This window comes from Salvia hispanica, chromosome 5 (genome assembly GCF_029641045.1).
Source record: "Salvia hispanica isolate PSC_SH4W2 chromosome 5, Shi_PSC_v1, whole genome shotgun sequence".
NCBI lineage: Eukaryota > Viridiplantae > Streptophyta > Magnoliopsida > Lamiales > Lamiaceae > Salvia > Salvia hispanica.
Window position 1 is genome coordinate 38,274,585 of NC_142696.1, and position 16,640 is coordinate 38,291,224.

The following is a 16,640-nucleotide window of genomic DNA, read 5'->3' on the forward strand; positions in this document are numbered from 1 at the left end:
AATTTAATAAGCTTAGTTGTAAGTCCATATAATTAATCGTTGACATGATAAGCATGCAACCTCGCCTAACTAGTACTACCTCCCTAGTTGAGAATAAATACTATCGCTAGGGTTAGGTAAATGGTTTATTCAATTATTCTACTTTTTACTCTCCTTCAATCACTGAATGTGATGAAGGGAATCGTCTAGAGATAGATCTTTAAAAAGAATTTACTGGAAATCAAAGAAACACAAAAGCTTTAAGTTTGAGTTGCGTTCAAAATAGAGAATCAAAGATTTGAGAAAGAAGTCTATAACAAAGGCTAAAAATTGAAGAATACAAAGAAAAGAAAAGTTTGATAATTAACAATCTCCTCTCCTCATTACACACAAATTATAGCAAATTAACAGAATTCACAATAGAAGAAGAAATAACACTAACAACAAACATCTCAAATCAAACAAGAATTCCTTTCTCTTCTTCTCTCTTTCCCTTAGTTGGTCGGATTGCTCCTGAACGACCCCAACGCCTTCACCGCGCCGGCCCTCAACACAAACTGGTGGTAGATCGCCGCCGCCAGCGCTCCCACAAACGGTCCCACCCAGAAAATCCACTGCAACTTCAAAAATTAGCTAAAAACCCTAAACATTTACACCACAAATAATCAACTACTTACGTGGTCATCCCACGACTTCTTGTGCCCGTAGATCACGGCGGCGCCGAAGCTCCTCGCCGGGTTGATTCCAGTTCCGGTGATGGGGATGGTCGCCAAATGCACCATGAACACAGCAAATCCGATTGGAAGCGGAGCCAAAACCTAGAAGTTAGAAAAAGCCCTAAAATTAATTTGAAATTTCACGGCACAAAAATAAAACCAAAACAGTGACGTACCGGGATGTGAGAGTCACGCGCGTTTCTCTTGGGGTCAGTGGCGGAGAAGACGGTGTAAACGAGCACGAAGGTGCCAATGATCTCAGCCCCGAGCGCTGTGCCGGTGTTGTACCCGTCCGCGACGGTGTTGGCGCCGCCGCCGAGGCGGTTGTACGGCCCCTTCATGAACGCCTTCACCAGCCCCACGCCGCAGATTGCGCCCAGGCACTGCGACACGATGTACGAAACAGCCCTAATTAGCGACACCTTCCTCGCCAGGAACAGCCCGAACGTCACCGCAGGGTTAATGTGACCACCTGAAACCAGCAGGTGAGCAAAAACAAAATTGGGGGGAAAATTAGGGGTTTTTTTGGCGAAATGCGAAATAAAACCTGAGATTCCGGCGGTGCAGTAGACGAGGATGAAGATCATGCCGCCGAAGGCCCAGGCGATGCCGAGGAGGCCGACGCCGTCGCATTGGTCGGCGGCGTTGAGCTTCTTGTGGCCGATGACGGTGGCGACGGTGACGTAGAGGAAGAGGAGGGTGGCGATGAACTCGGCGATGAGAGCTCTGTAGAAGGACCAGAGCTTGAGCTCTTCAGCGCCGATGAAGGCGGCAGGAGGGGGGTCCACGTAGTCCTTGCCGTGGGAAGCGGCTTCTTCGCTAACTTCTTTCGTCATATCTCAGCTCTCTCACTCTCTCTCTAGTTTGTTTTTTGTTTGTGCGGCTCAGCTGAGTGTGGTGGTGATGGCATTTAAGGGTGGGAGAAGAAGAGACTTGATCATTAACGGATAAGGTAAGGGTATTTTAGGTATACCATTTTCGGACCTGTCTTTTTTTATTATTACTATAATTACTATTAATTAATATAACTCCCTCTTTCCTCAACTATCTCGTATTATCATTCTTTTTTAATAATTTCTTTTTACATTTTTATATCTCACACTAAATATATTTATCTATACACGAATGGGAAAATATTCATCTTAGGAATAATAGTAGTAGTTATTCAAATTATGATCAATTTTACAAAAATTACAAAGTACTAGTACTTAGTTTAAAACTTTGTTAATTATTCCATATCATATGTGTATGTTAGAATGAATTTGATTAGGTTATTATACTACACATGTACGAGACAATTGATTAAAATTGAAATTTTAATACTTCCTCCATTTCTGAAAATTTGTTACTTATTTTCTTTTTTGTTTGGTATTTTCACTTTTACCATTTTAAAATTGAAATTTTAATACTTCCTCCATTTTTGAAAATTTGTTACTTATTTTCTTTTTTGTCTATCCTAAAAATTTGGTATCTTTCATTTTTACCATTTTTGGTAGTGGACCAAACATTCCTCTAACTCATTCACAACCACATTTTATTATAAAACTAATATATAAAAGTAGGACTAAAATGCCATCAACTTTTTCATCTCACTTTCTATTACAATTATTTAAATCCGTACCGGATTAAATGGTGACGAATTATAAGGGAAGAGAGAGTACTATTATGTTTTCAAGAATAATACTAAAACTTATGAGAATTTTATCATAATTTAAATCGATATTATGACTTAATCTTACTATTATATATCCATGCATACAAAAATATATCATGTTAACTAACATCGCTTTCAGGGACTTTTTTATCCTAAAACTTCTAATTAATTAGTACTATATCATTATTTTCTAATTTTTGTCATCAACTACCCATGCAATCACATGAACTTTGTGATATTCTAGTAAATGGATTCTTGAATAACCAAAATCATACACTCATAACCAAAATCTATCTTTAATTGACCCACGAATAATTTTTAAAAATGCAACACTATTTCGATTGATTCTTGAATTCATGTATACCTTTTTGAAGGATTGAATTCATACATTTTTTACCAAGTGAAATAATTGAGAGAATCAATGAAATAATGATGTGGATTTCCAACTAATTGTCACCTAAGCAAAACGAGCCTGATTCCGATAGCCATGACTTTATTATGAACTCGGTTAAATTTTAGAGCTTAATTTGTTAATATGTTTAACTTAAAATATAGATATAAAATAGTTACATCTAGTATCAGTGCTATTAATTCTTAAATAATACTATCAAACTGCTGGATCGATTTTGCTCGTAGTAATATAAAAAAGATTATAAACGTGCAAGAAAAAAAGTCAACCAAATATTATATCATAAATAATTTACAAAGTAGTACTCCTATTACACTCCATGAAACTAATTATGTATACTATACTATTTATTTATTGCGGACTTTGATAAAAACCGAACGTTGTGACATTTGAATGATGATTTTTAATCACATGAGCTTATTAATCAAGTCCACACCTAACCCGCCTAAATATAAACTAATGTATAAGATAATAAAATAAAACTTGATTAATTTCTTTCTGAACTAAATTAAAGTGTGTTGATTAAATTCTAAACTATACTAATGAAAAGAAGCACTCCCTTGGGGAAACTTCCAGTGGACAAGAGAGTTCCATAGTGTATCTATAAATAGTAAAATTTCACGTCCTGCTGATTAATAAAAAATATCGAAATTCATAAACGTTATCATATAGTAGTTGCATTTATTAAAGCTATGTAATTATACAAATATGGAATGGAGATTGAATTGGTTGGGATTTTGGAGAAGAACTCGTGAATAAACATGTCTGGAATTACAACTTGTCGTCCACAAATTATAAAATTCTAAATAGCAGAGAGTGAGAGAAGATGGGTGTGTAATTGTGTATGTATGTGAGAGAGATAGGAGAGAGGGGGGGTGGGGCCCATAGCAACAGCGAGACCATGTGAGGGCTAATCATCTGTGTCTGTGGTGTGCTGTAGTGCTGTGGGCTTTACTGCTGTGGGTCCCACCTCCTCCCAACGGTCCAACGTCTTTATCCGTTCGCCCCTCACAACTTTGGCCCTTGCTATATCACCCTTCCCAATAAATTAATTTTGTTTTTTCGATTTTAAAATGAGATTATCTCCTCATACTTAATATTACTCCAGAATATTGCCCAACTCTTATTGTCGTTTCACGTTTAGTACTCCTACCTCCTACCTGTTTTGTTAATTGAATATTTCATCTTTCAAAAATAAATTTTTTAAATCTCAAGAATATATATAAATCAAATAAAAAAGTTAAAAATAATAATTCAAATACTATTAGTGCGGAACATATCATTTCAAAATAGAAAACGTCTAATTTTTAAAAACGAATTAAATGAAAACTATAATAATTAACAGAGAAATGGTAGTAATGAAAAAAAATATGATCGTTCACGTCAAGCTCCCTTTGCCTTTGACTATTTTCATTTCGGTCCCTCGTTGAAAACTATGAACTTTTAATTTAGAAAATATTTGATTAATATTTATAATTTATATAATTACTATAATTTAACTAAATATTACTAATAAATTGAATTCGCAATCTATTAATATTATTTTCACTACTTTTTACATGTCCTCTTATTTTAACAATTCTGTATTAAAATGTATGACTAATCAAAAGTTATCTTACTTTTAATTTTGTATTAAAATACTTGTTATGTCAAAAGTTCATATTTATAGAGACTTGAAAGGAATATTAATCATGAAAAATCTATGTATCTGTTGGTGAGAAAATTTTTTGTCATCTACAAATACATACCAAGTTGAAGAGTATATAGATGAAGATCATGACAAAAACTGCAGGTAGACCATTAAGGAATGAAAATAAAGGGTCCGTATATTTCATTGAGTTTAAAGTGTTTCTTTTACATACAAAAATAATTAGCCGATTTATTATATCAGAATTTACAAACAAAATACAATTATCTAGTTTTACATTTACCTGTATTCTGTTACAGCAGAACAAATATGAGCAGCTTAACTGTAAAAAAATATCCGGTGTCACCTTAGAGCATTCCCAATGGAGGTGGCGAATTCTCGGCGATAAATCGCCGGTTATCGCCGAATTATCGCCGGCCATTGTGGCGAAGTCGGCGATAATTCGGCGATAATGTTGCCGTTGCTTCGCCGAGTGGCGTTCTAACGCCGGATTATCGCCGAGCGATCGCCGGCCACTGTGGCGACGCTCGGCGATAATCGGCGATAATTAAGGGAGTTTTTAGGGAGAAATTAGGGAGAAATAAGGGAGAAATAAGGGAGAAACCAATGTAGCACTTGGCTAAAAACTGGGGATAAATTTTGGTGCTGATGTGGCGCTGATGTGGCAGGAGTTAGGGAGAAATAAGGGAGTTTTTAGGGAACTCCATTGGGAGTGCTCTTATCCAAGTGGATGAGATATTTTAACAGCGCAAACTTTTTTACTTTTTCTCAGTTGAAGTGATTGTTTACACGACTTATAGCCATATATCTGTGACTTGTTACCAAGCGCACAGAATATATATGGTGTCAACATTGGATACTATTACTACCACTATTACAAAATTAAAAAAAGTTAATCAAATATTATCACAAATTAATAGGTTTATGTTTAAATGCTAGTAGAAACTTTGACACAATTAAGCTATGATAATTTCATGTCAAGTTTGTGTACTAATACTATTATTATTTTAAGTGAGTATTACTAGTATTTTAATTCTTGATTCATTTGAGTTTTAGTTTTCAAATTTGAAGAACTTGGCATTTGTATAGCTAATATGTCGTGTGATTAGAATTTTGTTGAATTAAGTTTGTCGTGTCAATAATATATTCGTGTTGTGTTTATTGAATTTTAGTTTGAGCTATTATTAGGTAGTATCGTTGTTATATTGTTGACACAACAATAACGAATAGAAATGATTTGTACAGCCTAGTACTCCCTCCGTTCCATAGTAATGAAGGCAAAACTTTTCGGCACGAAGATTAAGAAAAATTGTGTCATGTGAGTTAAGTAAAGAGAAAATAAAGTGGAATGGTAGAGAGATGAACATAGAAAAAAGTAAGAGAGGGTAAAGTAGGTGTGGAAAAATATGTTGACTTTTACTAAAAAGGGAAATGACTCTATTACTATGGAACGGACGGAAATGGAAAAACGCCCCTATTACTATGGAATGGAGGGAGTACTCCATATAAAAGAGTCATTATTCGAATTGAAATTTGCAATATTCGCATATTAAAGAGTCATTATTCGAATTGAAATTTGCAATATTCGCATTTAGTAGCATTTTTTAATACACAAATGATAGATGATAGATCATTCTTTGGTGTTCTGGATCAAGATATATACTCTTTGGTCCTATATGGACAAATTTCATAACGTGTGGATAAATTAAGGCTTTTCTCGATGTAAGTTATGAAATAATGATTCATGGTTATTCTATAATCTTCTTTGAAAATTATTGAATACCAAATGAATAGGGGCTATTACCTAAGTAAAGTAGGTAATAATATGCTTGTATTTTAACCAAAGGTAAGTGAATTCTTCAAGCATGGGCCATAATTAATTACTCCATACTAGCTAATCATTCCTGATCAAAGACTACTACTACATTCTTCAAGCAAGAGCTAATAATTAATGCTCGCTAATTATCAAATTAAAAAATATTAACATACTATTATCAAACATGAGAAATTTCAAATACTTTAATGCATAATATTTAATTTATGTAGAATCTCCATTTTTAATTAAATGAGCGTGGTGGGTGGAACAGAAACCAACATTCGATTATATTAATAATTACTATCATGGAGCTTGTCATGAATATATTTAAATCTTATACTACTACTAGTAGTTTATATTTTTAGGTGGAATAGGAGTCAAATTTGCTGTCACTCCGATCATTTGGCATTACTCCAATCCAACAGTAATTTAATTTTTATAAATTATAAGTACAATACTGAATGATTGATGCTGCCCCATATAAAAACAACACATTGTCACCACCTTTATGCATAATAAACATTTTCAACTATATACTTTTTCTAGTTTCATTCCATGTGCCTCCTAGGCTGTAATATTGTATTTCTGTTTACTTTTTTTTATTTCTTTTGATAAGCAACAGTGAAGTCGTTTTGCATAGGTAAGATGTATCCAAATTGTAAACTGCGTCTCTTTTGTATTTTGTAGAGTAATAAAATAATTTTGTTGTGTTTGCCATTTTCTTTTTTAAAATTTTTATCACTCCTTCGGTCCCACTTTAAGTATGCGATGTCTACACATTATTAAATATAGAAACATCCATATACTTTACCATTTTTCTTATTTTATTTCCATCACTTTACTCATAAAACAATAGAGAATGGAGTACTACTTAAAATTTCATGCTAAATTAGAAATATTTATTCTTATACTTATCATAAAATGGGATGGAGCAGTAAGCCAGTAATTTTTACTAGCCGACCATAGTCAAAAGAATCATACTTTGGGAAGAGAAGACAGTTGAATTTGAGTGGCTCGAGAAATGTACTAGTACTAATTAATCTTGATTCTTCTATGATTTGGGTGTATTTGGCATTGATTTAGGTGGTAACTATTATAAATAATTAGGTGTGCTTAACTTTTTCAGAAGATGACATGTGTTAACCAGGACCACACCACACGTATTAATTCCTAACTTATATTTTACGTTGTGTAATTTATTTATTTACTATTATGTCTCTTGTCATTTTGCGTTAAGTTATTGTCTTATTGATTCGAATTATACACCTAAATACTTGGATAACTAATTATTTAATGATTCTTGTTGTTATTGCATCATAATTATACTAATGTTTATGGTCAAGAACTACATCACCTACTTGAGAAAAGGCCATGAGCTTTTTGATGAAATCACAAGTGGCTAATCTAAAATGTTCGTAGTATATCCTTAGACCAAAATAAATTGATTTTTTTATTTGATAGTAATAAAAAATCATATATATTGTACACATAATTAGTCCCAAGTCCTCATAGGCATTCGAGTCTTGGGCCTATCATACTCTGGCCCATTAGGTTATTCGACCAATCTGGAATCTTTTATGCTTTTTGTTGTATTTAATTTATCTGTACAAAATTTGTGAGGTTGAGATTGAATGAAATTTTGAAAAGTATCACGTGGAAAACAGCTGCCTAGCACTATCATATTTGAGAGAAAAACATAAAATTGATTTGGACCACTTTTTTATTTTTATTTTTATTTTTATAAGAAAAGGTGAAAAACAAAAAGGAAATCCACATCAAAATTATTAATTTTCTCTCTTATAGTATAAGGTGCAGCCAAACGGGCCGCCTCGTATTTTGTATTAATCTGTGTTGTACATACTCTTCCCTATATTCGCTTCTATAGATAAATGTGGCCAAAGTTGTTACTGTCAGATTTGAATCCAATCGATCCATAATTTCATAATAATCTAACCTAAATCGATTGATGTTATCTTAACAAATTCATCTAAATTTGATTCTAATTATATTTGAAAATTGGAATAGAGATTAGTATGACCACTTTATTGTTGTCATAAAATAGATTATGTTAAGAAAAATTTGGATTGAAATGGATACCACAGAGTAGCTGCCACGTCACACCTTTATGGAAGGGACCCACCAAAATAACTAGAGTGTTCCAGAGTTTTCGCTTCTTTAGAGACGTAACGGTCTTATTTGTTTCCGTTAATTTATGGCCGTTAACCGGGCGCCAATCTTAATAACCTAATCACATGTTTTAGAATTTTGTCTTTTAAATTCTATCCATAACTATTACTCCTACTCCATACTCTAGTAGTCCACTGCTTTTGTCCTATTAAAAATTAAATATTCACTAAACTGAAATATTTTTTAAATAAAAATAATAATATTTTTATTTTTTCACCTCTCGTATTTTATTCCTTCTTCATTAACTTACAAAACAACACTATATAAAATTTCGCGATGAAAAACATATTTCATTTCTAATGGACCCGAGAGAGTATTAGGGATGATACTCCCTTTTAGAGCATCCACAATACCGGCTAGCCGATTCGCGTCGCTAGCCGGTCAGCTAGCCGAACTATTGGAATCGGCCAGCACCGAATCGGCGAAAAAATCGGCGTGGGCTAGCCGATTTGAGGGCGCTGGCCGCCATTGTGGCGTGCCGATCGGCCAACGCTAATTTTCGTTTTTTTTAAAATTTTTTTGAAAACCTATATACACGCGATTTTAGTTTCATTTTCATTTGCACCACTTGTTTTAACGAGTTTTCTCTTTCTCTAAATTTCTGTACAAGAGCAACATCGAGCGATGAGTAACGCGGGTGGTAGCAGTGGTGGTAGTGGTGGGGATGCTGAAGAGTATGAACGGCAGATGAACGAGGCTATGGAGGCCTACATGAACCGCAGCTAGAGCGGTACATGCGAAGGGTCGAACAGCAGGTGGTACCTCGCCCTCCACCGGTTGTCCACCGCCGTGCAGTGATTGATCGACGTAGCTGCACATCAGCGGCTATATGACGACTACTTCGCTCTGGACCTGCGGTTTCCAGCAAACATGTTCAGGCGGCGTTTTAGAATGCGCATGGAGTTGTTTATGCGCATCGTTGGGGCATTAGAGCGTCAATATCTGTGTTTCCGCTTCAGGCACGATGCGGCTGGCAGACCCGGCCACACCCCTATTCAAAAGTGCACGGCGGCAATCAGGCAGTTGGCCTACGGAGGCGCGACAGACATGTGGGATGAGTACCTCCACATCGGTGAGACGACTTCTCTGGATTGTCTGAAGTTTTTCTATCAGGGCGTGATTCAAATTTTCGGTGAGCAGTACCTTCGAAGCCCTACCCCCCAATATTGTCAGGATCTGATGCAGATGCACGGGGAGCAGCATGGGTTCCCCGGGATGTTAGGCAGCATAGATTGTATGCATTGAGAGTGGAAGAACTGTCCAACTGCCTGGAAAGGGGCCTACACGACCGGCTACAAGGGAAAGAATCCCACGATGATCCTCAAGGCCGTAGCTGATTACCGGCTGTGGATCTGACATGCGTATTTTGGGGTAGCCGGGTCGAACAATGACCTCAACGTCCTCAACTCGTCGCCCCTCTTCAACGAGAAGTGTCAGGGCATCGGTCCAGCCGTCTCATTTGTGGCCAACGGCAACCGGCATGAATGGGCTACTACTTGGCGGATGAGATATACCCTAGGTGGCCTGTCTTTGTGAAGACGATCAGGCACGCGGCGGATGACAAGAAGGCCTACTTTGCGGAACGGCAGGAGTCGACGCGCAAGGACGTGGAACGCGCATTTGGTGTGCTTCAGTCTCGATGGACGACAATTAAGGGTCCAACACGTTTATGGGATGTCAAATGCGTTGCTGATATAATGTACGCCTGCATTATCATGCACAACATGATCGTCGAAGACGAAGGCGTACAACTGACTAGTTGGGCCAATGACGATGAAGCTGGTCCAAGCCACGGAACGGCCACCCCTAGCGTACGACATAGGGTACCTCACGATGAAGTCGGGCACCTCCAGGAATATGCCGACATGCGCCAAGTGGATCCTCATATTCAACTCCAAAAGGATATAATTGAAGAGTTGTGGGCACGAAAGACTGCACGACGATAGTTTTTTTTTCTTTATTATGTAATTTATTTTTTTAAGTGAATGTACTTTTTTTTAATGCAATTAATGAATTTTCCCGTATATGTCTCGTAAATTTAATTATGTAATTTAATCGTAAATTTAATCCCGTAAATGTAGTTGTTTATGAATTATTTTTATTGCGGCTGGCCTGTGACTGGCCTATTTGAGTAAATGCTGACGTGACAGGTGGATTTTTAGTGCTGCTGACGTGGTAGGGAGAGAGAGTGGCTGGCTTATGGCTGACCTATTTTTATTGTGGATGCTCTTATATAGATATTATATTTAAGAGAGAGAGAAAAAAAAGCTAAAAAATTATGTAATTTATTTATCCCATAATTTTAAAAAATTGGCAATTACTATATCATAATATTTGACAATTTCTTCAATTGTCACATAGCAAAATTTTATGACGCTGCGTTTCTAAATCTATCGATATAATGCATTTATATGAAAATTAAAGATATAATTGGCTAAATATACTAAATAGCATCGTTTAAATAATTGAATATTTTGTCACATCACATTTTCTATTTGCCAAAATCATGCAAGTTTTTCCTCAAGTCATAAACTATGAAATAATAGAAAAAATTGTTAAAGCCATTATATAATCGTTAGTTTTTAAAGTTCTGAAACAAACCATAATCTGACCAAATAATATTTTTGCCTTTTACCATAGAAAAATACTAGCATAAATAATAAGAGAAAGAAAACATGTCCTACCTACAAAGCTCACTAACAAAAAAGACTAAACAATAACACAAGCTACTATTTGATAATTATCAACAAAACACGTCAGCAATCATAAAAAATCAACGTACTTACCCAACAATCAAAATTGCAAAAACAACCTAAATTCAACTACACCTTAATTGCAAACACATTTAAAAGTCTAGAAACAAATTGAAAGGAGTGCAGAGGCAGAAAGAAACACTCGCAAAATTTAATACATGATCAATCAGTCTTTAATTTGATGCAATATTAGGAAAAAAAAATAAATTTGGGGTTACCTGAAGAGTTATAATATCGATTTATTTATTATGGTACTACAATAAAATCATACTAGAAACGACTATATGCATTAATTTTCTAATGTTTTTACATAAAATAGGTAAGTGAACAGTGAGCTGCCCACCGAATTGCGCAACACCATTATCATTTTGGTATTTAGGGCCTCCAATTAATTATTTGACAGCTAGATTTTTGTATTTTATACTAATATTTTTTTAAGATGGAGCGTAAATCAATCTTCCCACTTTTGAGTGTTTTTGTTCTTAATTTGTAGAATTCTATTTTGCTTAAATAAGAATTAAAACTATTGCATATACTGTCATGTCTATTTATAAAAGACAGCTAGATTTTTTACCATTTTTATATAAGTTGGAGCACAAATCAATTATGCATAAAACAAAAAATGATGCAGTTGGTTATAGCCATGTGCAAACCAAATTTCCAGCGCAGCCCACATGCACGACACCAATATATTTGCAACTATTAATCATACTAAAAATATTACGGTATTTGTTAATTAATTAATTTGCCAAATTGCACCATCTTTAGATAATTAAATCGGGTTTATAATATAATTCAGCTTGTTTCAAATTAATTTGGCCGCTATCTGTCGTAGTAGTATTTAATAAAGATGTTGTGCATGTCGATTTATGCAATTTGATACAATCAAAAAGGTTGGCAAATATTGTCACCACACCACGAAAAATCCAATATAATTATGGAGTCGACAAGAAAATCTCTGTATGTCAATTGTTGCATGTGAAGAAAGATTGAAATTTGCAACAAAATAGTACTAACGTAAGTTGTGATATATCTCATTCACAGAGCATAATAAAAACCTAGTTTTTGGAATCATACACAGCTAAAAATGTTTAGGAGCCAGCCAAAGTTAAAATTCTTAAAATATGAGCTGTTAACTAGTCAAATTTGCTACTAGTATTTTAAGTGGTAATTACATTTTAAATTAGTCTAAAAGAATTAAGAGATTGCAATGTAAATTTGAAATAGAGTCATCTGCATGACTGCATGCCAATGTGAGGAGTAATTAAATGACTTGTGTAAATTTAATATCTGCAAAACTTTAAATTTGAATTCCAAATGAACTTCAAAATTGCAGTTCAACATCTTGCGGTCCCCTAACAATTAAAACCTTCAGAAACAGAGAGATATTATAATTCTACTTCTGGATGAAATCAGAAATTAATAGTGAAAAACTTATGACTGATGTTTAATCCCTTATTGTTTTTTTCTAAATACAATAATAATGATTATTTCTGCTAAAATAAATAATTACTTCTGGACTGGCTGGAGAAATCTAAGACTAATATTTGGTGATCATGATGGCTCCTAGCCTCCTACTAATAAATTAAAAACGGGTCACTGAGTAGTTTAATTTGAGAAAATAATTTATGGACAGACTCTGTAAATCTTAAATATTCACTATTAATTCGTAATCATATTAAATGCTAATTAAATTTTATAATTGTAACTAAATTCTGAAATTAGTGACCCAAATTAATTTCAAAGCGTAACATAAAACAAATCTGAAGGATGGGATTGTTAAAAAGCTTAATAAATCATCCCACTGAATCAGGCCCATCTTAGGAAATTCGTCCAGGTCTTGGGCTTCCGCTAATGGTATAATAAATTACAACCCCATAACCATCTTCGTATGTGGTGAAATATGCTGTATATATTGTTTGTTGCTAAGATCAAATTAATACTAATAAACATGATAAACTTAAAGCCTTATTTTGATTTTTGGCTCTATAGGGAACCAAACTTAAGCTAAATTTCAAAACAACGCCATTTTAATATATTTATCTCTAAAGCATTGTGTCATTTAAATTTTGCAATTGAAGTGAACGCCTGGAAATAATATTTGGCACAAATATATTGCCAAACAAAATTAATTTTACAGTCACAGCCACTTTTTAAAAGGTTATATTAAGAAATCAAAATCAGACAAAAGTTAAAAACAATTATTAGACATTACAATTATAACATTAAATTACATATGATTAACTTTCAAATTTAACAACCAACTATTCGACCGATTCCAAATGCAAAAAATTCAATAGTCCAGAAATATGAAAGTGACAAAATGATTCGGTATTATAACATAATAAGACAATCAACTAATTATCATATTCGTGAACATAATTAGCACTAGATTCTTTTCTTTTATATAGTCAAAAGTTCAATCGAAAAACTAATGAGCAAGAAAACCAAAACAACTTAGTCCAGAGTAACAAAAGCTTAAAGTCAACGCAAAACCAACAATCAACTAAACAAAGGCAAACAGACCTCAAAAGAAACACGCAACAAACTTAAACCACAAGCAAGCCCGGCCAACAAAGCACAAAACAACAAGTTGAATGCAAGAATGTCACCTCCTAAATGATCTTTGATTGCATTCATGGTCCTAAGCTTGTAGCCCGACCATCTTAAACCTTGACCAGCTCCTCGTACATTTGCCATGCTAGGAAGGACAATTTTGGACTCCACCCTTTGATCCTTGAACCCAGCCTCCAAAGTAATAAACTTTTCACCATTTCCCAATTCGGGTCCATCTTCTCAAAGATAACTTTGTTCCTAAGCCACCAAATGGACCATTCTATCACGTAGAAGAGAGAGGTCCATAACTTTCTATCAACCTTGAAGAAAGGTGCGCCCATCTAGTTACGAAAGCACAAAATTGGGTTTTTGGGCAGGCTAATGGATAGATTCCAACAACTGCAACCAAAATACCAAAGTTATTAGCCCATTGCTTATGCTCTTATCGTAAAAAGACTTATGCTCTTACTATGCATAGTCCGAGCTATAGTCCACCTCTTTGCTTATGCTCTTACTATCGTAATTTACGACTTTTTATTAGCCCACCCTTCCTATATCGACATAATTGAAAAAGTTAAATAAAATAAAAATGAATTTTGGATGCTATTTTTCATCATTAATATTATTATTCTTAAATCTATAATCAACGAAATTCGTAAAAAACTTTTTGGTGAGGAGAATTAGTTTTGTACTCAAACTTATCTAACTCTTGAAATCTTTAAATCAAAATCTGAATTGCATTGTTTGTTTGAGGAACGAATTAAGGCAATGCTAATTTCAATATATTCCACATTAGTTATTGACAAAAGTATAATAGACGAAAGTCACAAAACAATGTTACTCCACAAAACGTGAGCCTACTTAATTCCCAACTAATATTAGCCTTTTGCCTAACTTATGTGGGCTATATAGGCCCATATGTTATTGAGTTTATCTTCTCAAAATACTTTATAGATTTTAGTTTTAATTTGAGTTAATAGTCAATTAATCAATAAACGACCGCACACCAAATTGGCAATCAAAATTGGACCGAAATTAAAAACTTCGATATTCGGTTAACTAGTTGCTGGCTTAAATGATTTAATTACTGTTTAATCGATGAACTGATACTCACTACAATGTACTATCAGTCGCACACTATAGGTTAGTAGTATTTCATAATCATAATAAGGTAATGCTATAGAAAGACTGTCCTCAAATAATTACAGTCGAGGAATGCTATGGATACCTATGGCAAATACCGTGTTTTTACAAATTTCTTATTTTTCTAATTTATAATTGTTTCTTATAATTTGGAAGTGTATGCTATATTAAATTTATACTATGTGATTTAATTAAAGCTAAGCTTTGAAATTCAAAGTACATAATTATAAAAACAAATAATTAAAAGCCAGAAAATATATAATTCAACTATACAATTAAATAATTAAAAGCGGAAAATTGATATACTTATAGATTGAAGAAGGAAAGTTAATAAATAAATAACTTCGAATGTGAAGTCGTTGTTTGTCAATGTCACCAGTCAGTTAAAAGTAAGATTTTTTTTTTTTGAATTTTTGGCTAAAAATAGTCGAATATTTATCCAGTTGCAACTTTAACATATGAAGCATGTGTGCCCTAAACTTGGTTGTTTCGAGCAAGCAGCGTCGTCTACGCCAATCGCGTTTGTGTTTTTGCACTATACAGTGCGTTACACGATGTGTTCTCCCGTAATCCATTGTGTGTTACACACTCTGTGCTCCATAGTACACGTACATTTATATAAAAAATTGTACCTTGATGCTAATGTCCTAATGACTAAAATAAGAAATGATAACACAATTACAATATTTTCGAATGGTTACGTAAAAGTTTAGATCGTCACCGATCGACGTTTTACTCGAATATTTTTGTTTTTGAAAAAAAAAGCGTGAACTGAACTCACTTCCGAGAAGAGTTCCAAGAAAGATTAATTGTTGTTTTACATCAAAGTCATTCATTAAACTTATGACTTTTATGATTAAAATTACATTGTTAAAAATGATTAGTCTTAAAAATAAAAATTAATGCTTTTAATATTAGAAGTAATTGTACTCCATGTTACAAATAAATTAAAAAGTGACACTTTTTATGACTAAACACGATTATTGCGAAAGTGATTATTGATCATAAAAACTAGTACTGTACTACCAATTACTGTTTTAATGTATAAAAATTAATATTGGAACGTATAATGTTTTAAAAAAGGGATAAGGACCAGGTCGGGCCAGCTTAAACTCGTGCGTACACGAGAGAACGTCCTTTTTATAGAATAATAGGTTCACATATTTAATTTTTTAATTTTTATATATTTCCAAGAAAATCTAGAAACACTAGGGAGTATTATTTAAGTATTTACGGAAAAAGCGTAATATTTTATAAAGTTTTGTGAGTCCTATTTAAAAATTCATTTAACTTTGCGTAATATATAGCGAAAGTAAAGTATCGAAAATAAAAAAATCTGGTCTATTTTTATGAATTTTTCTATAGGTACACACCAATTATTTTTCTTCTCTTCTTTACTCCCTCTGTCCCCAATTAAAAGTCACGCTTTTTCATTTCGGTCTGTTCCCAATTAAAAGGCACACTTCATTTGTACTATAAATAGTAAGTAGGCCTCACATTTCACTAACTCAATTCACTTACATTTTATTATAAAATTAATATAAAAAATGAATTCACATTCCACTAACTTTTCCAATCAACTTTTTTTAACATTTCTTAAAACTAGTGCCCGATCAAAGTGTGACTCTTAATCGGGGACGAAGGGAGTATTTATTTATGGAGGATAAAAATGTGTAAGATCCATATTTAAATAATACTCCTAGTACATGGAACGTGACATAGTAGAAAAAAAGGGCGCGGTCACTAAAGAAAACATAGATTGATTGATTTAATACTGTA

The 16,640-nt window shown here is 33.8% G+C and overlaps 1 protein-coding gene across 1 annotated transcript; it reads right to left on the bottom strand.

Annotated features, from left to right (window-relative positions):
• Positions 1-317: 317 nt before the first annotated feature.
• On the bottom strand, positions 318-1,553 carry PIP2;8 (plasma membrane intrinsic protein 2;8). The gene is made up of 4 exons (XM_048084815.2): positions 1,243-1,553; positions 872-1,167; positions 657-797; positions 318-593 (listed from the first exon to the last, which is right to left on the bottom strand). Exons 1-4 carry the CDS (start codon positions 1,529-1,531, stop codon positions 474-476), a joined length of 846 nt encoding a protein of 281 aa, XP_047940772.1. The 5' UTR covers positions 1,532-1,553; the 3' UTR covers positions 318-473.
• Between the last annotated feature and the right edge of the window lie 15,087 nt (positions 1,554-16,640).